This window comes from Eriocheir sinensis, chromosome 7 (genome assembly GCF_024679095.1).
Source record: "Eriocheir sinensis breed Jianghai 21 chromosome 7, ASM2467909v1, whole genome shotgun sequence".
NCBI classification, from domain to species: domain Eukaryota; kingdom Metazoa; phylum Arthropoda; class Malacostraca; order Decapoda; family Varunidae; genus Eriocheir; species Eriocheir sinensis.
In genome coordinates, this window is record NC_066515.1 from 16109020 (window position 1) to 16132771 (window position 23752).

The following is a 23752-nucleotide window of genomic DNA, read 5'->3' on the forward strand; positions in this document are numbered from 1 at the left end:
ATTACCCCATTGGCCAGTTTCACGTGGAAAACTATAGCGTCGATCGGCGCCATTGGTAACGATGAAAACAAACAAAAACGACTGTGAAAGCAACCTAACATATTGTAAGATTATATCGTCTTACTGTGAACCATCGTTGTTTTGTCTTCAATCAAATGATTTAAATCGATTTAAATCAGTAAAAAAAATCAGGATTTAAATCAAAATTAAATATACTGTATTTAAAATTATAATATATATATATATATATATATATATATATATATATATATATATATATATATATATATATATATATATATATATATATATATATATATATATATATATATATATATATATATATATATATAATTTTAAATACAGTATATTTAATTTTGATTTAAATCCTATTTTTTTTTACTGATTTAAATCATTTGAATGAAAACAAAACAACGATGGTTCACAGTAAGACGATATAATCTTTACAAGCCAAATATTCAAAAGCATAAAAAAGGAAAGTAATGTCTTGTTGATAACAACAATCAATGCAACAATGAAGTTTAATGAGCATTTTTTTAAGCCACAGGAACATGATGAATTTCTTATCAATATGATCCACATTTGACTACATAGTGATTGAAATCCCTCTCCTGGTTCTCTGTATTTATGTGTGTGTTATTTTAACTTATTAGACCTGATTAAACTACCAGTGGTTTTCTACTTATGATTTTGAAGTGAAAATTTATTTTGGGTAATGTAGCAACACTAAACTATGGTTTTATTTGATATTGGCAAAATTTCTTAAAAGAAAATGTCCTCATAAAAGTTAAATAAATAATCACCGTAAATAAAATAAAAAGAATTAAAGCAAAAAGTTTTATAAATAAAAAATCGATCGTCTAATAAATCGACTTATTTAAAAAAAAAAAAAAAAAAAACCTGCTGTAAACAAACACTCAGGCCTCAACTCGTTTCATATAAGCAGTACACGCCTCGTGGTATCAACAGTACACGGTCCCTCCAGCGAAAGAAAGGAAGGTCTGGTCCGGTACGCTTGATTTAACCTTCATTGTAATCATCAATCATTCTGTTCTAGTTCTTACGTCATATTAAACCATTGCTCACTACAAAGATATAACTTGGTCTGGTTTAGTAGGATTTCTTAAAACTACCATAATCGTCAGCCGTTCGTTTTCTAGTTCTTGGTCATATTTAAAACCATACTTGTCCTTCATCAACAAAAGAAAATAGGGTCTGGTATGATTGCTTTATACTTTACCGTAACTGTCCGTCATTGTTCCTCTAGTTCTTGGTCATTTTTAAACCCATATTTTTTCCCTCCTCAGCAACGGGAAAAATATATAATGTCTGGTCTGGTGTGATTACTTTATAGTTTACCGTAATCGTCCGTCATATTAAGTCATATCAAACCATTGCTCTCCTCTTGAATGAAAGAAAATAAGGCCTAGTCTTAGTATGCCTCCGCCTCTCACATTAACTATTTCCCAAAGGCCAAAGAGCAGATTAATCGGGTTCTCGATAGTAATTTTTTCACGTTTATGGTACAGAAGCATTGCCAAACTACCACCAGGGTCATAAAACTACCCATCGAAATATCCACAACTCCAACGAAAGCCTTGTTGAAAGTGTGTGCTTGGGCGCCGAAATATTAAATACCTTAAATGTTAAATACCTTAAACTTATCGTCAATCATTCTTTTCCAGTTCTTAAGTCATATCTAAAACCATCGCTCCCCCTAGAATAAAAGAAAATGAGAACTGGTCCGGTCTGCTTGCTTAAAACCTTGCCCCCTAGAACGAGTTTAAGCGTCCTTGTGGAGTGGAGAGACAGGCCTTCTTCACCTCTCGCCGGGCAGTGACCTCAGCCTGACTGGTAAAGGTGCGTGAAGTGAACTCTTGACACTTAGCCATGCTTTCAAGAGCTGCTGCGCTTACTACTTGATAACCTTACGCGAGTTTCCTTCACTAAATATAGAAGGTTAAGTTTTATTCTGTGGGAACTCTTTGATCGGTATTCTTAGACGTTTTTGACTCCTTAAGTATTTCCAAAAGATGACTCGAGCTTCTATATAATGATTTCTATGTAATGGTTATACAATACGTGAACTATGCCTGCAAGGACTACCAACATCGGCTATATATACACACAGGATCAATAATGATACTGTGCGTGACTTCAGACTCTTGGCCAGTTTTACGGTTCAATGGAGCCTTTCTAATGAGTAGTTTTGTAGGTTCATATTCCGGCTTTGTCACACTACCACCAGGGTCATAAAAGTATCCATGGAAATACCCAGAAATCCAATGAAAGTCTTGTCAAATATGTGAACTTGGGCGCCGAAATGTTTAAAATTATGGCCCTGTGTATCTGAGCTATGCCTGCAAGATTGCTGCGTATACGCATGGAATCTGACTCGAGTTTCTATATAATGATTTCTATGTAATGATTATACTATACGTGAACTATGCCTGCAAGGACTACCAACATCGCCTATATATACACACAGGATCAATAATGATACTGTGCGTGACTTCAGACTCAATGGAGCCTTTCATTGAGCTCGATCTGCCATCTGGTGGCCCTCTTGGAAACTGCCAGATCCAAACCTGCGGACTTCAGGCAGCGAGGCTTAAGTGACATTTTTCCGTACCAAGCTAGTACCATACCAGAGTTGTAATAGTGGTTTTGTTACACCGAAAAATCTGAGTGCCGTACATTATTCATGTCGTTATAATGAACATTGTTGGCAAAATAAGGGCATTCATCGATATATCCTACAACACTCCATCCCGTGGTTCATAGGAATGCATCAACGCGGACTCATGCGTAAATATTTCCTTCATACAAGAAAAGTCAAACAAGTCAAACAATGGTGTGATGCTTTCAATTTCTTACAGGTAGTGGTGGAAGTGTTGAAAATTTTGCCACTCAACATTCCTCCGGCTGGTACGCCGCTGCCTCACACGATGCATTCCTCTGTCTCTCCAATCAGAGCCCGGGAGGTTGTTTAAACTGCTTCTAAACATATCGTACGCTTCCGGCAAAAAGTATTAAACTTATTTCATATTTCTTATTTAAATCGTAATTCGTTCATCTTTAGCATCTTATAATATTACTTCACTATATGGAAGTTTAAAAGAACAACATCTAGCATATGACGATTATGGGTAAAAAAAACTATTTAATCACCTTTTTCTTGCGTATCCCCGTTTCTTAAAAACCTGCTAAGTCAAGTGTCTTTACCGTAGCTATGAGAAAAATGTGATTTCAAAATACTAATGAAAAACTTGTAAGAAAAACTATGACAAAGTCCGCATGCATTTTTATTTTATTTTATATATTTATTTATTTATTTATTTATTTTTTTTTTTATTATTTATTTATTTTTTATTTTTTTTTATAGTTCCAAGACAGCCACCAGATGGCAGGTCAATGAAGGACCCTACTATGTCGCAAGTTAGTAAGCTCCCAAACCAAACAAAATACTACGAAAATGTATTGTGTTTGGGATTGATATAAAAAGGAAGGTTAATAATTATACTCTAAACGTGAACTATGACTCGTTGCTATGCCTTCAAGAGCTACCAACATCGCTGCGTTTACGATTTTAACCTTGCTCGAGTTTGCTACATATAGAAGGTTAATAATTATACTCTAAACGTGAACTATGACTCGTTGCTATGCCTTCAAGAGCTACCAACATCGCTGCGTTTACGATTTTAACCTCGCTCGAGTTTGCTACATATAGAAGGTTAATAATTATACTCTAAACGTGAACTATGACTCGTTGCTATGCCTTCAAGAGCTACCAACATCGCTGCGTTTACGATTTTAACCTTGCTCGAGTTTGCTACATATAGAAGGTTAATAATTATACTCTATGGGCGCATTATAACTTAGCAATGCCTTAAAGACCTGCCAACATTGCCGAGTTTATTTTATTTATTTATTTATTTTTACAGTAAAGGAAGCAGCTCAAGGGTTAAAAAAAAACTAATGGGATAAAAAGCTCGCTAATCACTGCCCCCATAAAAAAAAAAGAGTTAAGAGTGGCCAAAAGAGAGGTCTGTTTCGGGAGGAGGAGGATAATATTCGAGTTCTTTCAATACTTACTGTCTACACCTACTTACAAATATACTGACCTACCTACTTACCTGTTAGTATGTACGGAGGTTAATGGCTGTGTACGTATGTGACACCTACTAACAACGCTGGGAGATTGACCGTTTGTACCTACTGTCTGCGCCTACTTACAAACCTACTAACCGACCTCCTTACCTGTTAGTATGTACGAGGGGGGGGGGTAATGGTTGTGTACGTTTATGGCACCTACTGACAATGCTGGGAGATTGGCCGTCTATACCTATTGTCTACGCCTACTTACAAACCTACTTACCTGTTAGTCTGTATGGATGGTAATGGCTATGTACGTATCTGACACCTACTAACAACGCTGGGAGATTGACAATACTCCTACTGTCCACACCTACTTACAAACCTACTTACCTGTTAGTATTTACGGAGGGTAATGGCTGTGTACGTATATGACTCCTACTAACAACGCTTGGAGATTGACTATACACCTACTGTCCACACCTACTTACAAGCTTACTGACCTATCTACTTACCTGTTAGTATGTACGGAGGGTAATGGCCGTGTACGTATGTGACACCTACTGACAGCGCTGGGAGATTGACCGTGTATACCTACTGTCTACGCCTACTTACAAACCTACTAACTGACCTACTTACCTGTTAGTATGTACGGAGGTTAATTGCTGTGTACGTATGTGACACCTACTAACATCGCCGGGAGATTGACAATACACCTACTGTCCACACCTACTTACAAGCCTACTGACCCACCTACTGCTGTGGACGTTTATGTTTACTGCTAACAATGCTGGGATATTAACTACATGTCTAATTACTAACGGCTATCTACTTACTATTACTTAAAAACGCTTGGAGAATAGTTGTATACCTAATTACTAACGGTTAAGTACTTAGAATTACTTAACGATGCGAGAATGACTTTATATGCCTAATTACTAACTTAACTACTTACAACGATGCGAGAATGACTTTATATGCCTAATTACTAACTTAACTACTTACAACGATGCGAGAATGACTTTATATGCCTAATTACTAACTCAATTACTTACCATTATTTAACAATGCTGGGAGAATGACTGTATATCTTATTACTAACGGTTAACTACTAACTGTTATTTAACGACGCTGGGAGTGACTGTCTATACCTACTTACCACTACTTAAAAACCTAATTAAGTGCTTAACTACGTAGTACCAACCTAATTTCAGACCAATGCCTACTTACTACTTTTAACTCGCCTATGCCTACTTACCAACCTCATGATCTACTTACCCAATAAATAATCTGATTACCGCCTTAATTAACAACCTAAATACCTACTTAACAAATTAACTACTAACTTACCAAATTAACTACTCACATACCAACTTAACTACTCACTTACCAACCTAATGACCTACTTACCAACTTTATGATCGACTTACCAACCTAAATATCTACTAACCAATTGAACCACTCCAACTTAATGACCTACTTACACATTTTATGATCGATTTACCAACCTAATGACCTACTTACCAACTTAACCACTCACTTGCCAAACTTATGACCTACTTACCAGTTTTATGATCGATTTACCAACCTAATGACCTACTTACCAACTTAACCACTCACTTGCCCTTATGACCTACTTACCAATTTTATGATCGATTTACCAACCTAATGACCTACTTACCAACTTAACCACTCACTTACCAACCTAATGACCTACTTACCATTTTTATGATCGATTTGCCAACCTAATGACCTACTTACCAATTTAACCACTCACTTACCAACCTAATGACCTACTTACCAGTTTTATGATCGATTTGCCAACCTAATGACCTACTTACCAACTTAACCACTCACTTACCAACGTAATGACCTACTTACCAGTTTTATGATCGATTTGCCAACCTAATGACCTACTTACCAACTTAACCACTCACCAACCTAATGACCTACTTACCAGTTTTATGATCGATTTACCAACCTAATGACCTACTTACTTCTTCTGGGGTGTTATATGGGGCTGGGTAGGCTGTGGGACCACTGCCTCCTGAGCACCGCTGACCTACTTATCAACTTTTTGATCGACTTACCAATCTAAATACCTACTAACCTACTTAACTACCTACTAACCTGCTTAACAACCAACTTACCAATTTAACAACCTACTAACCAACCTCATTACCTACTAACCCTTCCTCCCCTTCCCTTTTCTTCCATTTTCATATTTTCCCGTTTCTTCCTTATCTATATATCTTCTCTTCCCTTCCCTTCCCTTCCCTTCCCTTCCCTTCCTTTCCCTTACCATCCTATACCTATCTTCCTTTCCTATACATTCTTTTACCTTCCCTTCCCTTCCCTTCCTTTCCCTTACCATCCTACACCTATCTTCCTTTCCTATACATTCTTTTACCTTCCCTTCCCTTCCCTTCCCTTCCTTTCCCTTACCATCCTATACCTATCTTCCTTTCCTATACATTCTTTTACCTTCCCTTCCCTTCCCTTCCTTTCCCTTACCATCCTACACCTATCTTCCTTTCCTATACATTCTTTTACCTTCCCTTCCCTTCCCTTCCTTTCCCTTACCATCCTATACCTATCTTCCTTTCCTATACATTCTTTTACCTTCCCTTCCCTTCCTTTCCCTTAGCATCCTACACCTATCTTCCTTTCCTATACATTCTTTTACCTTCCCTTCCCTTCCCTTCCCTTCCTTTCCCTTACCTTCCTATACCTTCTCTTCCTTTCCTATACATTCTTTTCCCAATATACGTGTGACATTTATCGTATCCTCCATATTTCGCCCCCTGCCTACCTGTTAGCCTACTATATGCGTGTCTCTACCTACATAGCCATTAGCCTGTATAAATGAATAATGGTGTGCCTTATTTGCTTAACTGCTTCGATCTCTGCATTCTCGTGGCGTGGAAAGAGTAATATTGGTATTCTCAAACGCTTTCGCCTCCCACGTCAAGTATTTCCAAAGGTTAAAATGGGGATCAGTCTGGTTGTAATGAGTGTTTGTTCACGTTCATGGTACAGAAAAAGGGTCAAATTACCACCAGGGTCATAAAAGTACCCCCGAAAATGCCCAACTCAACTCCTACGAAAGCCTTGTCTAATGCGTGTGCTTGGTCGCCGATATGTTTAAGAATATGACGCTCAGACGCTTCCGCCTCTCAGTCAACTATTTCCAAAGGTCAAAAAGGGGATCAGTCTGGTTCTAATGAGTGTTTGTTAACGTTCATGGTACAGAAGAAGGGTCAAACTACCACCAGGGTCATAAAAGTACCCCCGAAAATGCCCACCACAACTCCTACGAAAACCGTATCAAATGTGTATGCTTGGACGCCGATATGTTTAATTTGAAGAAGGGTCAAACTACCACCAGGGTCATAAAACTACCCTTGGAAATCCCCCAAACGCCTACGAAAGTCTTGTCAAATATGTGTGCTTGGTGACCGATATGTTTAAGATGACGCTCAGACACTTCCGCCTCTCAAGTCAAGTATTTCCAAAGGTCAAAAAGGAAAGTAGTCGGGTTCTAATGAGTGTTTGTTCACGTTCATGGTACAGAAGAAGGGTGAAACTACCACCAGGGACATAAAACTACTACCGGAAATGCCCACCACAACTCCTACGAAAGCCGTATCAAATATGCGTTCTTGGTGACCGAAATGTTTAAGAATATGGCCCATAATATGCACCTGCTTCTCTGACTGTTTGATATTCACCTGCTTGATTGCCTCACCTGCCTCGTCTCTACAAGTATCAAGGTCATTAGTGAAAGTCTCCTGAATGCTGGCTGGCTGACATCATTTTTGTTTGTGCTGAAGCAACGAGTCCTGGGGTCGTATTATGAAACATTTACGAGCTTAGGTCAACAGTATCAAGACACCTCTCCTCCCGAAATTGACCTCTCTTTTTGGCCACTCCTTTGACCTCTATTCTGGTGCAGTAAGTAGCGGGCTTTTTTATATATTTTTCTTTACGCCCTTGCACTGTCTCCTTTGCTGCAAAAAAAAAAAAAAAAGTAGCGTAAGTTAAGGGTATTAATTTCCTCTTATTTCTCTCTTTACTGTAAAATTTCCATGTCCCTTTCTTGGGTCTTATAAACATATCCTCGCCCAAGCACATATTTAACTAGGCTTTCATAGGCGTGTAGGGCATTTCCAGGGGTACTTTTAAGACCCTGGTGGTAGTTTGACCCTTCTTCTGTACCGTGAACGTGAACAAACACTCATTAGAACTCGACTGATCCCCTTTTTGACCTTCGGAAATAGTTGAGTTGACGTGATAGGCGAGAGTCTGAGCGTCATATTCTGAAACATATCGGCGCCCAGGCACACGCATTTGACAAGGCTATCGTAGGTGTTTTGGGGGATTTCCAGGGGTACTTTAAAGACCCTGGTGGTAGTTTGGCCCTTCTTCTGTACCGTGAGCCTAAAGAAACACTCATAGGAACCCGACTGATTTCCTTTCCGTCCCTTGACAATGGTTGGTGTGAGGGATGGAAGCGTCTGTGGGTCATATTCTGAAACATATCGGTCACCAAGCACGCACATTTGACTAGGCTTTCATAGGAGTGTAGGGTATTTCCAGGGGTACTTTTAAGACCCTGGTGGTAGTTTGGCCCTTCTTCTGTACCGTGAACCTAAAAAAGCACTCATGAGAACCCGACTGATCTTTTTTTTTTTCCTTAAAATGAGTTTTGACGATTAGGCGAGTCTGAAGTCATATTCTGATACATATAACATCATCGGTCACGCATATTTAACAAATAAAGCATAGGTGTAGCAGGTGGGCATTTGGGGGTACTTTTAAGACCCTGGTGGTAGTTTGATCCTTCTTCTGTACCGTGAACCTAAAAAAGCACTCATGAGAACCCGACTGATCTCCTTTCCGGCCCTTGGCAATGGTTGGTGTGAGGGATGGAAGCGTCTGAAAATGCCGACCTTGGAACTGTCGACGTACTCTGGTCTGTGTTTTCTTTCTAATGTACGTGTGACATTTCTTGGTTTGTATTTGTGTTGCTACCAAACGTGTGACTTATTTCTCGCCCTGTGTTTATCTTTCTATTACAGGCTTTGGTCTAACTACATGTACTCCTATTTAAGTACATAATAGCATGTATTTGTACTCGTACTTGGGCTTAAAATTTTCTTAGTATTTGTACTCTTACTCGGATTCAAAATACTCGACAGTTTACGAGTATTTTCGAGTACATTTGAGTACAACCCCCCCAAAAAAGGCAAACATGTGGCTGGTGTTGTGTTTGACGACTTGCATGGGTGGAGTTGAGGTCAGGGTGAGGGATTAACAAAGGCGGTCCTAAGCTTGGGCCTTGGGGAGGCTCGGTGGCCTGGGCCCTGCGTTGAGGAGGCACTAAGGCCATGTGAGGTGACTCGGGGCAAAGAGGGCTTGGCAGTGTGCCATTGTCAAAAGCAAAAAAAGAACAAAATTTTCAGGATAGATCAGTAAAGAGGATTTGTACTTGTATTCGAGTACATCACAAAAGTACTCGGACTCGAATTCCTTTATAGACCTGATTACTTGTACTTGGATTCGTGATATCGAAGTGTAATTGTACTTGGACTCGAGTACGAAAAATGCATTGAACCCAAGCCTGATTTTTAATATACGTGACTCATTTCTCGGTCTGTATTGATCTTTCCCAGCATCTCTTCACATGTCTGTCGCATCTAAGGAAGGAGAAAGACACTGATGGAGCAATGTGTTACTCTTAACGGGCACTTTTTGAAGCTTGATTTTGCTAACTTTGTCACTCGTATTGCTATCATAAGGGTGTTTCAGAGTAAGGAGACGGAGATGGGCACAGGAGCAGAGAGTATATCGATCTAAATGTGTAACTATCTGGGAAAACTTTTGAAGGTGCTACGTAACAGACGTTCGTGTTACTATGACGAGTGTTGTTCTGTGTAAGGAGACGAAGATGAGCACAGGAGCAAAGCGTATCTTAGTCTAGATATATAATTAGGGAAAAGAAAGGAAGGTTGACTGTACTTAGAAGATCACAGTCCTTCTTTTTACAATATTAAGGGTGATTTTTTTTAAGGAGACAGAGATTAGCACTGGAGCAAAGCGTGCCTAAGTAAATATGTACCTGGGAGTTTTTTTTTTTTTTTTTTTTTGTTTGTGGGTGTGGATTGTTGTTGTTGACTGTGCTAAATACATCACAGTCCTTCGGGTGTTTCTTTGTAAGGAGACTGAGATGAGCACAGGAGCAAAGCGTACCTGAGTAAATATGTAGGACCTGGGTTAAGTCTTTTGTTGTTGTTGTTGTTGTTGTTGTTGACTGTGCTAACTTTATCACAATCCTAATTAAGTGGGGGGGGGGGGGTTTAAGGAGACGGAGATAGGCACAGGAGCAAAGCGTATATACCTAAGTAAATATGTGCCTGGGGAAGTCATTTGTTGTTGTTGTTGTTGTTGACTGCTAACTTTATCACAATCCTTTTTAAGTTTTTTTTTTAAGGAGACGGAGATAGACACAGGAGCAAAGCGTACCTGATCGAGTAAATATGTACCTGGGGAAAGTCTTTTGTTGTTGTTGTTGTTGTTTACTGTGCTAACTTTATCAATCCTATTTAAGTGTGCGTGTGTGTGTGCGTGGGGGGAGGGGGGTTAAGGAGACGGAGATGGGCACAGGAGCAAAGCGTACATACCTAAGTAAATATGTACCTTGGGAAAGTCTTTTGTTGTTGTTGTTGTTGTTGACCGTGCTAACTTTTTCACAATCCTATATAAGTGTGTGTGGGGTGGGTGGGGTGGGGGGGGTTAGGGAGACGGAGATGAGCACAGGAGCAAAGCGTACCTGAGTAAACATGTATATCTGGGGAAGTCTTGTTGTTGATGGTGCTAACTTAATCACAGTACCCCGATTTACTATATTAGGTATGTATCTATGTAAGGAGACGGAGATGAGCACTGAGGCATAGCGTACCTTTGGCGAATTGACCTTTAATACCTTGGGACGCCTGGCAACGGTGGAGTGTATTAACTTTAAGCACAGTCGTTGGGGATGATATAACAGTGAATTTCTTTCTTTATACCATGTTCTTACTCTCCAAGGGCAAGGATGCGGAGACGAGCACTGGGGTCAAGCGCCTCATTCGGATAGACGGACACAGTTGCAGAATTTTCCTGTTGTGGTATCATTCTCTCTCTCTCTCTCTCTCTCTCTCTCTCTCTCTCTCTCTCTCTCTCTCTCTCTCTCTCTCTCTCTCTCTCTATCTATCTATCTATCTATCTATCTATATCTACATCTACATCTTACTAAATGAAGCTCTATATCTATTTTATTAACTATCATACAATCTCTATATCTATTTTATTAACTATCATACAATCTTTATCTATCAGTATCACCAACGGAGTAAACAACGCTATCCATCAATCTATCTATCTGTCTAATCATCTATCTATCTATCTATCTCTTATTAACCAGGTATGTTAGGTATAGCCATTAACCCGTAAAAGTGCTTCATAGAGAGCCCATATATAGGGAACGACGTCTGGCGGGCTGCTATTACGCTCAGCTCAAGAGAACGGCCGAGGAAGGGAGAGCTCGTGACAGGGGCGGGAGAGAGAGAGAGAGAGAGAGAGAGAGAGAGAGAGAGAGAGTAATGAATTAAAACAAAACCCTTCACTGCACTTGTTCTAACACTATATAACGCAGTATCCATAACTCTGAGCGCTGTATATCTTATCTACATTAATACTATTACACTGATTGATTGATTGATTGATAGTTTATTGTTGCAAGTAAACATTGAAGTACGTAGCCTAAACATTGCTATATAGAAGAGGAGGAGGAAGAAGTAAATATGTCCTTGCTCCTACTGCATCCACCTCTCCTCCTCCTTCTCCTCCTCCACTTCGCTTCCTTCACCTCTTTCCTCTTCCTCCTCCTCCTCCTCTCCCTCCTCTTCCCGCCATCTCCGCTCTTTTTACGACCCTCCTCCTCCTCTTCCTCTTCCTTTTTCCTTCCTCCCATTATGCTGCTTCCCCAGTCCTTCCGTCAGAGAGAGAGAGAGAGAGAGAGAGAGAGCAATGATTTAAGACATACTACATCTACTACTACGAGTACATACTATTTTATATTATTATTATTATTATTATTATTATTATTATTATTATTATTATTATTATTATTATTATTATTATTATTACTGTTATCACCACAACTACGAACTACTACTACTACTACTACTACTACTACTACTACTACTACAGTACTACTATTACTACTACTTCCCGGTCAGTCAACACGTCTCCCTTTCCTCTCCTCCTCGCAGCACTAAGCCGCCGCCATGAGTGTGATAATCCGGCTCCAGAACCTCCCGTGGTCGGCCAACGCCCTCGACATCCGGGAGTTCTTCAAGGGGCTCAGCATCCCCGAGGGCGGCGTCCACATCGTCGGCGGGGAGCTGGGCGACGCCTTCATTGCCTTCAGGTGAGCTGCCGCCTTACTGGTGTGTGTGTGTGTGTGTGTGTGTGTGTGTGTGTGTGTGTGTGTGTGTTAGCCACCTCTCATCCCTTGGTGGTTGTTGTGTTGTTGGTGTGTGTTGTAATGTTGTTTTTGGCGTGTGCGTGACTCTCCCCCCCTCCCTGCAGCACGGACGAGGACGCGCGCCTGGCCATGCAGAAGAGCGGCTCCAGCCTGAAGGGCATCCAGGTGACGCTGCTGCTGTCCTCGCGCAATGAGATGCAGAAGGTGATCGAGGCGGCGCGGCAGCAGGCCATGGCGCTGCAGGGCTTCGCGCCGCCGCCCGTCATCCCCACGCAGCCCGCCCCGGTCTCCGTCCCGCAGTCGCAGCCGCCGCCGCCCCTGCCACAACCTAGCCTGCCCGGGATGCAGCACCAGCAGATGGGGGCACACACCCCATACCAGGTGCACGGCCGGCCCGGGGGCGTGGACGGCCCCGACCAGCTGCCCCCCCACCTGCCCCCCCACATGATGCCCCAGCCTGGCCAGCCTATGGTGCAGCCCGGCGCCTCCATGTCCCTGCCGCCCCCCACCACCACCGCCGCGCCGCCGCCGGGCCCGGTTATGCCCGGCAGCTTGCCGCCGCCCTCCACCAAGCCCTCGGACACTCAGGCCTCCTCCTCCTCCTCGGACAAAAAGGACGACAAGAAGTCCTCCTCGTCCTCCTCCTCCAGGCGGGACAGCAAGAGCCGCCGCCGCAGGACAAAGTCCCGCAGCCGCACGCGCTCCCGCTCCCGAGACCGCGACCGCCGTCGCCGCCACAGGACGCGCTCGCGCTCCCGGAGCCGCGACCGGAGCAGCCGCAGCCGCCGCCGCTCCCGCAGCCGAGACCGTGACCGCGGACGCGACCGGACCAGGGACAGGGACCGCGACAAGGACCGCAGCAGCCGCTCCGGCCGTGACCGCAGTGACCGCGGCAGCCTGGACAAGAATGACGGGCCCGCCGCCATCATCGACCTGTCCAAGGACAACCTGCCGCTGGGCGGCGGCGGGGACGGCATCCCCGGCCTGGGGGAGATCCCCAGCCTGAAGGGGCCCCTGCCCAGCATCTTGGCCGAGCCCATCAAGAACTCCCCCATCCAGACCCCCTCTCACAGCCCCGCCCCCGCCTACACCACCGCCCCCTTCATGCCCCCGCCCTTCCAAGGAAGCAAGATGTTCGGGTTGCCCCCCGGCGGCCCTGGGCCCATGGGGGCGGTTGACATGCCCCTTGCCACTAAATTCAACGAGCCCATGGAGACAGAGACAGTGGACGACACGCCCATCGTGCTGGAGGGCCTGGAGGCCGCGCCCGACCCCCGGGGCATGCGGGGCAGCATGACCGGGGGCCCCCCCAGGATGGACAGCAAGGGCGGCCTGCTTGGAGATGGTCCCCAGGGCCAGCCCTTCGGAGGCTTCCAGGGCCGGGGCATGCCCCCTTTCAGGGGCAGCGACAACTTTGGCTTCGGGGGCGGCCCAGGGGGACCCCCACACCCCGACGGAGACTACATGGACCCGCGGGGCAGCCGCTCCGACGGCAGTAGACAGCGTGACCCGCGGGACCGTGGCTTCAGGGGGGACATGGACCCCAGGGACAGCCGGAGGAAGGATGACGACCGTGGCAGCCGCGACGACCCCAACGGCTGGGAGGGCAGCGGCGGTGGGAGCAGCAGCAGCAGCAGCAGCAAGAGGGAGCGCAGCAGCCGCTGGGAGGCCGCGGACAAGCCCGAGGCCCTGAGTGAGCCGCCCGAGTGGTCGGGGCGGGGCCGCCGCGAGGGCTGGGGGGACAGGGAGGAGGATAAGTGGGGCGGCCGCGGCGACAGCTGGAAGGAAGACGGCTTTGGCCGCCGCGACGACCGCGACGGCTACGACGACCCCTACGGCTACAACTACCGGGGCCGGGGCTCCCGGGGCATGGACCGCGGCCGCATCGGCCGGGGCGGGCGGGGCTTTAACCCTCGCTTCGGGTCCTACCCGCCCGGCTTCTCCGAGGAGAACGGCGAGGACGGCTACGCCTTCCGCGGGGGCTTCCGGGGGCGGGGTGGCTTCAGGGGTGGTCGGGGCGCGGCGCCCTTCGCGTTCAGGGACGGTGGCGGGGAGTGGGGGGATGACACCTGCAGCGTGGAGCTCCACAACGTGCCCCTCGGGGCCTCCTACCGCGCTATCCGGGACATGTTCCACGGCATCTACGTGCCCAAGACGGGCATCAAGCTGCTCAGCGACGAGCGCGGCAACAGGCTGGACGTGGCGCTGCTGCAGTTCTCCTCGCCGCGGGACGCCCAACGCGCGCTGCGCTGCTCCGGCAGCTACATCTTCGACAACAAGATTGAGGTGGTGCTGACCAGCGAGGCGAACTACGAGGCGGCTGTCGACATGAACCAGATGAAGATGTTCCCCCGTGGCGGCGGCGGCAGCGGGCAGCCCATGCCCGACCCCGCCTGGCCGGACAGCAACTGCGTGTGCGTGTCCGGGGTGCCGCCAGGCTGCTCGGAGAGTGACGTGGCCCAGCTGCTGAGCCATTACACGGTGCAGGACGTGGTGATGGAGCCGGAGAAGGGCCGCTGCCTGGTGAGGCTGAGCACCTCCGAGGCCGCCCGCCACGCCGCCACCACCCTCACCAACAGCCCCGACAATCCACACCTGATGGTGGAGCTCTGCCCCCCCGAGGCCCTGGCCGCCACCAACAGGGCCAGGGAGGCTGCCAAGGGCGGCAGCGGCTCGGCGGGCAAGGACAAGAAGGGCGAGGATAAGAAGGCGGCGGAGAACGGGGATGAGGCGGCGCGGCACCAGCCGGTGGGCGCTGACCTGCTGACGGACTCGGTGGTGATGAAGGGCGTGCCCAAGGATGCCACCGAAGCCAACATCCGGGACTTCTTCAGCGACGAGGGGCTGGTGCCGGAGCGCCTGCACTTCTGCGACGCCGACGGCGACGGCACGCGGCAGGTGTACGTCATCTTCCCCCTCATTGAGGACGCCCGAAAGGCCGTGGGCAAGAGCCAGCAGCAGCTGTGCAAGGTCAAAGTCAATGTGGAGCTCATCGCCAAGCCCCTAGTCATGGCATCCCTGGGCATGCCCTTCGACCCCCTGGAGCTGATACGCAAGGGCCAGAAGCAGGGTGACGCGCCCTTCCCTACCAAGACCGACGGCCTGGCTTCCTCCGGGGACGGCAAGGACGAGGCCGGCAAGAAGGAGGCCGCGCAGGCCGGCCAGGAGGAGGCCAAGGACCTGATGGGCCAGGAGGACCTGGCCAGCGGCATGCCCCTGGGCCAGGACCTGCTGCAGGGCTTTGGGGCGCCGGGGTTGATGGGGCAGATCCCCTACCGCGGGGCCATCATGACCCAGTTCCCCGGGGGACCCCGAGCCTACCGGCCCTTCATGGCCAGAATGCCCATGGGCATGGCGGGCATGCGCGCCCCCGCCGACACCGGCTTCGCCAGGATGCGTGGGTCGGTGCCTCTGCTGAGGGACCCCGTGGACTCCCCCACCGGCAACGGCACCGAGTCGCTGGGCAACGCCATTCCCCCAGAGGAGTTCGGCAAGCCTGGCTGCGTGGTGTCCCTGGGCAACGTGCCCTACCGGGCCACCACCGAGGACATCCTCAACTTCTTCAGGGACTTCCCGCAGCTTCGGCCGGAGAACATCATCCGCCGCTACAACGAGTTCAACCAGCCCACGGCGGACGCGCGGGTCAGCTTTAGGACGCCGCAGGAGGCCCAGCGCGCCGTACAGACCCTCAACAGGGCCTACCTCTCGGGCCGGCAGGTCTTCCTGGCCATGCTGCAAGAGTAAGCCCGCGCCGCACCCTGAGGGTGGGAGGGCCACGCTGTGTGGCCACGCCAGCGCCGCGCAGCAAGGCCCACCCCTCGCCGGATCGCCTCCGGCCCGTGTGTTGTGTGTGTCGCCACAGTGAAGGACACTTTGGGTACAAACGTTACTCCGTGTGACGAGCAACCACCGGACAGTGAAGCATTATTAGCATTTTTATTATTTTCTCATTTCTTTTGTGTTAAAGCAGAGGACCTTTCTGTTGTATTACAAGTGAATTCCTCAGTACCTGCAACTTTCCTGTACATATACTACGTATACTAAGTCCTACTATTAGTAACTGTACATAGAAACACGGCCAATAATTTATAGCTTTACTTTGAACAGCAAAACAAACGGTATTTATATGTAAGTTTGTAAATACAATACTTTGATACGGAGAACGTGTTTGGCCTCATCCTAACGTTAGCACACCTTGGTATAGATATTAGGAGTGACAGGGTGTGACGGAATCCTGTGTCCATGGTACAAGCTGTCCCTTCCCTGCCCAATCCCTTGACATCAGTTCCAGCAGTGTTACAAGCTCTCCCTTCCCTGCCCATTCCCTTGACATCAGTTCCAGCAGTGTTACAAGCTCTCCCTTCCCTGCCCATTCCCTTGACATCAGTTCCAGCAGTGTTACAAGCTCTCCCTTCCCTGCCCATTCCCTTGACATCAGTTCCAGCAGTGTTACAAGCTCTCCCTTCCCTGCCCATTCCCTTGACATCAGTTCCAGCAGTGTTACAAGCTCTCCCTTCCCTGCCCAATCCCTTGACATCAGTTCCAGCAGTGTTACAAGCTGTCCCTTCCCTGCCCAATCCCTTGACATCAGTTCCAGCAGTGTTACAAGCTCTCCCTTCCCTGCCCATTCCCTTGACATCAGTTCCAGCAGTGTTACAAGCTCCCCTTCCCTGCCCATTCCCTTGACATCAGTTCCAGCAGTGTTACAAGCTCTCCCTTCCCTGCCCATTCCCTTGACATCAGTTCCAGCAGTGTTACAAGCTCTCCCTTCCCTGCCCAACCCCTTGACATCAATTCCAGCAATGTTACAAGCTCTCCCTTGCGCATTCTCTCTCTCTCTCTCTCTCTCTCTCTCTCTCTCTCTCTCTCTCTCTCTCTCTCTCTCTCTCTCTCTCTCTCTCTCCTCCTCCTCCTCTTCCTTCTCAATCATCTTCCCTCCTTCCTTCCCTTCTTCCACCACCACCACCTCCTCCTCCTCCTCCTCCTCCTCCTCTTCACATCTTCCTCTTTCCTCCCCTCTCAGACTAATAAGCTGAGAAGCCAATGGAGAGAAATCAACCCTACTCCTCCTCCTCCTCCTCCTCCTCCTCCTCTCTCCTCCTCTTCGTTTCTTCATTCTTAGCAAGAGGAGGAAGAAGAGAAAGAGGAATAAAGAGGAATTGAATAAATAATGACTAACAACAAGGAAAAAAAATACATAGACATTTTACTTGCCTCCTCCTCCTCTTCCTCCTGCTCTTCCTTCCTTCCTTCATGCCCAGAGGTGGAGGAAGAAGAGGAGGAGGAGGAGGAGGTGTTACATAAGTTAGTGGTTCACGTAACACTATTTCTCAGGGTGGTGCAAATGAGGTGTGTTTAAAGGTACAGAGGAGGAGGAGGAAGAAGAGGAAGAGGAGGAAGAAGAAGAGGAAGAGGAGGAAAGTAAGGAAATGGAGGATGTTGAAAAGGTAGCCAGACTGAATAACTTATAACTCTCTCTCTCTCTCTCTCTCTCTCTCTCTCTCTCTCTCTCTCTCTCTCTCTCTCTCTCTCTCTCTCTCTCTCTCTCTCTCTCTCTCTCGCATTTCTTCCGTGACGCAAGAGAAGCCAAAGGAAGAGAGAGAGAGAGAGAGAGAGAGAGAGAGAGAGAGAGAGAGAGAGAGAGAGAGAGAGAGAGAGAGAGAGAGAGAGAGAAAGAGAGAGAGAGCACCCAACCAGCCAGCCAGTCCATTCATATTTAAAACGCCCAGAGCATTAACCTCAAGACTCCATGACTGGGTAAGCCGTGAAGGAGAAGAAGAAGAAGAAGAAGAAGGGAATGAAAGTGAAAAAAATAAAGTAAGAAGGTATGGATTAGAATATGAAGAACAGAATGCACATAAGTAGTAGTAGTAGTAGTAATAGTAGTAGTTGTAGTAGTAGTAGTAGTAGTAGCAATCGAACAGCTACTACTACTACTTCTACTACTACTACTACTACTACTACTGCTACAACTACTTCTACGCCGGCCGGAGATGCCTTACAAGAGACTCCACGCTGCCATACGCCTTAAAAGAGAGAGAGAGAGAGAGAGAGAGAGAGAGAGAGAGAGATTAGTGAGTTAATACAATTTCTTCTAAGTCAATTTGTTTATTTACTTATTTATTTTACGTGTTTTCTTTTGATGTTTTCTCTTCTATTAAATTTTGTTGTTTTTAGGGAATGTATTTTGTTTTATTTTATGTATCTCTTCTTCATTTTTTATCATTATTTCATTTCTTTCCTTCTTCTTTTCTTTTCATTATTTCCTTTTCTTCTTTTCCTTTTCTTCTTTTCATTATTATTTCCTTTTCTTCTTTTCATTATTATTTCCTTTTCTTCTTTTCATTATTATTTCCTTTTCTTCTTTTCATTATTATTTCCTTTTCTTCTTTTCATTAGTATTTCCTTTTCTTCTTTTCATTATTATTTATTTTCTTCTTTTCATCATTATTTCCTTTTCTTTTCATTATTATTTCCTTTTCTTCTTTTCATCATTATTTCCTTTTCTTCTTTTCATCATTATTTCCTTTTCTTTTCATTATTATTTCCTTTTCTTCTTTTCATCATTATTTCCTTTTCTTCTTTTCATTATTATTTCCTTTTCTTTTCATCATTATTTCTTTTTCTTCTTTTCATCATTATTTCCTTTTCTTCTTTTCATCATTATTTCCTTTTCTTCTTTTCATCATTATTTCCTTTTCTTCTTTTCATCATTATTTCCTTTTCTTCTTTTCATTATTATTTCCTTTTCTTTTCATCATTATTTCCTTTTCTTCTTTTCATCATTATTTCCTTTTCTTCTTTTCATCATTATTTCCTTTTCTTCTTTTCATCATTATTTCCTTTTCTTCTTTTCATCATTATTTCCTTTTCTTCTTTTCATCATTATTTCTTTTCTTCTTTTCATCATTATTTCCTTTTCTTCTTTTCATCATTATTTCCTTTTCTTCTTTTCATTATTATTTCCTTTTCTTCTTTTCATCATTATTTCCTTTTCTTCTTTTCCTCATTATTTCCTTTTCTTCTTTTCATCATTATTTCCTTTTCTTCTTTTCATCATTATTTCCTTTTCTTCTTTTCATCATTATTTCTTTTCTTCTTTTCATTATTATTTTCTTTTCTCCTTTTCATCATTATTTCCTTTTCTTCTTTTCATTTTTATTTCCTTTTCATCATTATTTCCTTTTCTTCTTTTCATTATTATTTCCTTTTCTTCTTTTCATTATTATTTCCTTTTCTTCTTTTCATTATTATTTCCTTTTCTTCTTTTCATCATTATTTCCTTTTCTTCTTTTCATTATTATTTCCTTTTCTTCTTTTCATTATTATTTCCTTTTCTTCTTTTCATTATTATTTCTTTTTCTTCTTTTCATTATTATTTCTTTTTCTTCTTTTCATCATTATTTCCTTTTCTTCTTTTCATCATTATTTCTTTTTCTTCTTTTCCTCATTATTTCCTTTTCTTCTTTTCATCATTATTTCCTTTTCTTCTTTTCATCATTATTTCCTTTTCTTCTTTTCATCATTATTTCCTTTTCTTCTTTTCATCATTATTTCCTTTTCTTTTCATTATTATTTCCTTTTCTTCTTTTCATCATTATTTCCTTTTCTTTTCATTATTATTTCCTTTTCTTTTCATCATTATTTCCTTTTCTTCTTTTCATTATTATTTCCTTTTCTTCTTTTCATCATTATTTCCTTTTCTTCTTTTCATCATTATTTCCTTTTCTTCTTTTCATCATTATTTCCTTTTCTTCTTTTCATCATTATTTCTTTTCTTCTTTTCATCATTATTTCCTTTTCTTCTTTTCATTATTATTTCCTTTTCTTCTTTTCATCATTATTTCATTTCTTCTTTTCATCATTATTTCTTTTCTTCTTTTCATTTTTATTTCCTTTTCTTCTTTTCATTATTATTTCCTTTTCTTCTTTTCATTATTATTTCCTTTTCTTCTTTTCATCATTATTTCCTTTTCTTCTTTTCATCATTATTTCCTTTTCTTCTTTTCATTATTATTTCCTTTTCTTCTTTTCATTATTATTTCCTTTTCTTCTTTTCATCATTATTTCCTTTTCTTCTTTTCATTATTATTTCCTTTTCTTCTTTTCATCATTATTTCCTTTTCTTCTTTTCCTCGTTATTTCCTTTTCTTCTTTTCATCATTATTTCCTTTTCTTCTTTTCATCATTATTTCCTTTTCTTCTTTTCATCATTATTTCTTTTCTTCTTTTCATCATTATTTCCTTTTCTTCTTTTCATCATTATTTCTTTTCTTCTTTTCATTATTATTTTCTTTTCTTCTTTTCATCATTATTTCCTTTTCTTCTTTTCATTATTATTTCCTTTCCTTCTCACTTTCCTATAATTATTTTCCCACATGCATGCTTCTTAACCTTCTCTTATTCTCCACATCTTCCCCTTCCAACATAACCTACATATTTTTTTCTTCTTTTTTTTACTTTTTTTTTTAAGGTGGTGTCTGCAGCGTCGGGAGGCTCTCTTAAGGGGCCTCTTTTGAACGGCCCCAACTCGTTACTGGCGCAGGCGAATTTTATTTATAGTGGCTGCCGTGGTTATGACTCTTGCCTATACCTACATGAACCTACACAGGCATACACAGATTCACATAGACATACACAGACCTTAAACAGACATACACAGACCCACATAAACATACACAGACATACATACATACATACACAGACCTTAAACATTCATACAACGACCCACATACACACAGATTCACATACACAGACATACACAGACCTTAAACAGATATACACAGACCCACATAAACATACACAGACATACATACATACATACATACACAGACCTTAAACATTCATACAACGACCCACGTACACACATACATACATACAGATACACATAGACATACACATAGCCTACACCCACACCCACAAACCTTATACATACACCCACATACATAGCCTAATACACATAAGCTTTCAGAGTATCATTAAAACACCTAAGCTTCTAACATGCGCCACCTCACCTGCCAAGCTTACCAATTACTCAAAGGTGGACGTGTGAGAGGACTAGAGGCGCCAGCTTATGCATCAACCTATAAAAAATGAAGAAATGGCAAGTCACTGAATGGAGTTTTCCGCTATAGCTGCGCATGGCCTCGGTGCTCATCTCCGTTACACTGACCCCTTGAGCCCGTGACGGTAAGTAAGGTTGGTGCTCTTCGTCGCTTCCTCCTCTCACGTCAACTATTTCCAAAGGCCAAAAAAAGGGATTAATCGGGTTCTAATGAGTGTTTTTTTAGGTTCATGGTACAGAGGAAGGGTCAAACTACCACCAGGGTCATGAAACTATCCCTGGAAATGCCCACAACTCCTACGAAAGCCTTGTCAAATAGGTGATCTTGGGGGCTGAAATGTTTGAAATGACCCTCAGACCCTTCCTCCCCTTACACCAGCTATATCCAAAGGTCAAAAAGGAGATCAACCGGGTTCTAATGAGTGTTTTTAGGCTCATGGTACAGAGGAAGGGTCAAACTACCACCAGGGTCATAAAACTATCCCTGGAATTGCCCACAACTCCTACGAAAGCCTTGTCAAATAGGTGATCATAGGCGTCGAAGTGTTTGAAATATGACCATCAGACCCTTCCTCCTTTCAAATCATCAACTATTTCCAAAGACCAATAAAGAGATCAACCGGGTTCTAATGAGTTTTTTTTTAGGTTCATGGTACAGAGGAAGGGTCAAACTACCACCGGGGTCATAAAACTACCCCTGGAAATGCCCACAACTCCTACGAAAGCCTTGTCGAATAGGTGATCTTGGGGGCTGAAATGTTTGAAATGACCCTCAGACCCTTCCTCCCCTTACATCGATTATTTCCAAAGGCCAAAAAAGAGATCAACCGGGTTCTAATGAGTGTTTTTTTAGGTTCATGGTACAGAGGAAGGGTCAAACTACTACCAGGGTCATAAAACTATCCCTGGAAATGCCCCAAACTCCTACGAAAGCCTTGTCAAATAGGTGATCATAGACCCTTCCGCCTCTCACACCAGCTATATCCAAAGGTCAAAAAGGAGATCAACTGGGTCCTAATGAGTGTTGTCTTAGGTTCATGGTAAAGGGGAAGGGTCAAACTACCACCGGGGTCATAAAACTACCCCTGGAAATGCCCACAACTCCTACGAAAGCCTTGTCAAATAGGTGATCTTGGGGGCTGAAATGTTGGAGAATATGACCTTCAGACCCTTCCTCCTCTCACATAACTATTTCCAAAGGCCAAAAAGGAGATCAATCGGGTCCTAATAAGCGTTATCTTAGGTTCGTGGTACAGAGGAAGGGTCAAACTACCACCAGGGTCATAAAACTATCCCTGGAAATGCCCCAAACACCTACGAAAGCCTTGTCAAATTGGTGCTATATAGTGTGACATCCGGGTTACCTTAGTTTACCTTCTCCAGGTGTCCCCGGGTACCCACTTATCGACCAGCCCGAAAAGGAGGACTTCGCGCAGACTGCTCATGGCGGGATTCGAACTCAGGCCCACGCTAACCACTGCGCCACGGGAGAGGGTTGGTTGATTGTTGTCTGTCTGTCTGTCTGTGTGTCTGTCTGCTCGTGTCTGTTTGTGATAAGCTTTTGTGTTAGAATTGTATCACGTTTTATATTTTCCTTTGTTCTTATATAGTTGAGAGAGAGAGAGAGAGAGAGAGAGAGAGAGAAGGGAGGAGTGAAGAAGGGAACATATATAGAGAGAAGAAAAGGGGAGAGAAGGAAGGAGGGAAGGAGAGAGGAATATAGAAGAGGGCAAATGAAGGTATAGGAAGAGAGAGAGAGAGAGAGAGAGAGAGAGAGAGAGAGAGAGAGAAGGGAGGAGTGAAGAAGGGAACATATATATAGAGAAGAAAAAGGGAGAGAAGGAAGGAGGGAAGGAGAGAGGAATATAGAAGAGGGCATATGAAGGTATAGAGAGAGAGAGAGAGAGAGAGAGAGAGAGAGAGAGAGAGAGTTGATGAGTCAGTGAATGATACGCATTATTTTTTCTTCTCAGGATATTTTTTACTTTTTCTTTCATACGGTCATTCTGCTCTCTCTCTCTCTCTCTCTCTCTCTCTCTCTC

General features: G+C 44.1%; 1 protein-coding gene across 2 annotated transcripts in view; it reads left to right on the plus strand.

Annotated features, from left to right (window-relative positions):
• Positions 1 to 16809, plus strand: part of LOC126993128 (uncharacterized) — a 39456-nt gene extending 22647 nt beyond the window's left edge. For both annotated transcript variants that reach the window (XM_050851995.1, XM_050851998.1), the window contains exons 2-3: positions 12432 to 12589; positions 12751 to 16809. In XM_050851995.1, coding sequence (XP_050707952.1) covers positions 12447 to 12589; positions 12751 to 16390 — 3783 coding nt within the window. In that variant the 5' untranslated portion in view covers positions 12432 to 12446 and the 3' untranslated portion in view covers positions 16391 to 16809. The remainder of the gene's footprint in view (positions 1 to 12431; positions 12590 to 12750) is intronic.
• Positions 16810 to 23752: the final 6943 nt, after the last annotated feature.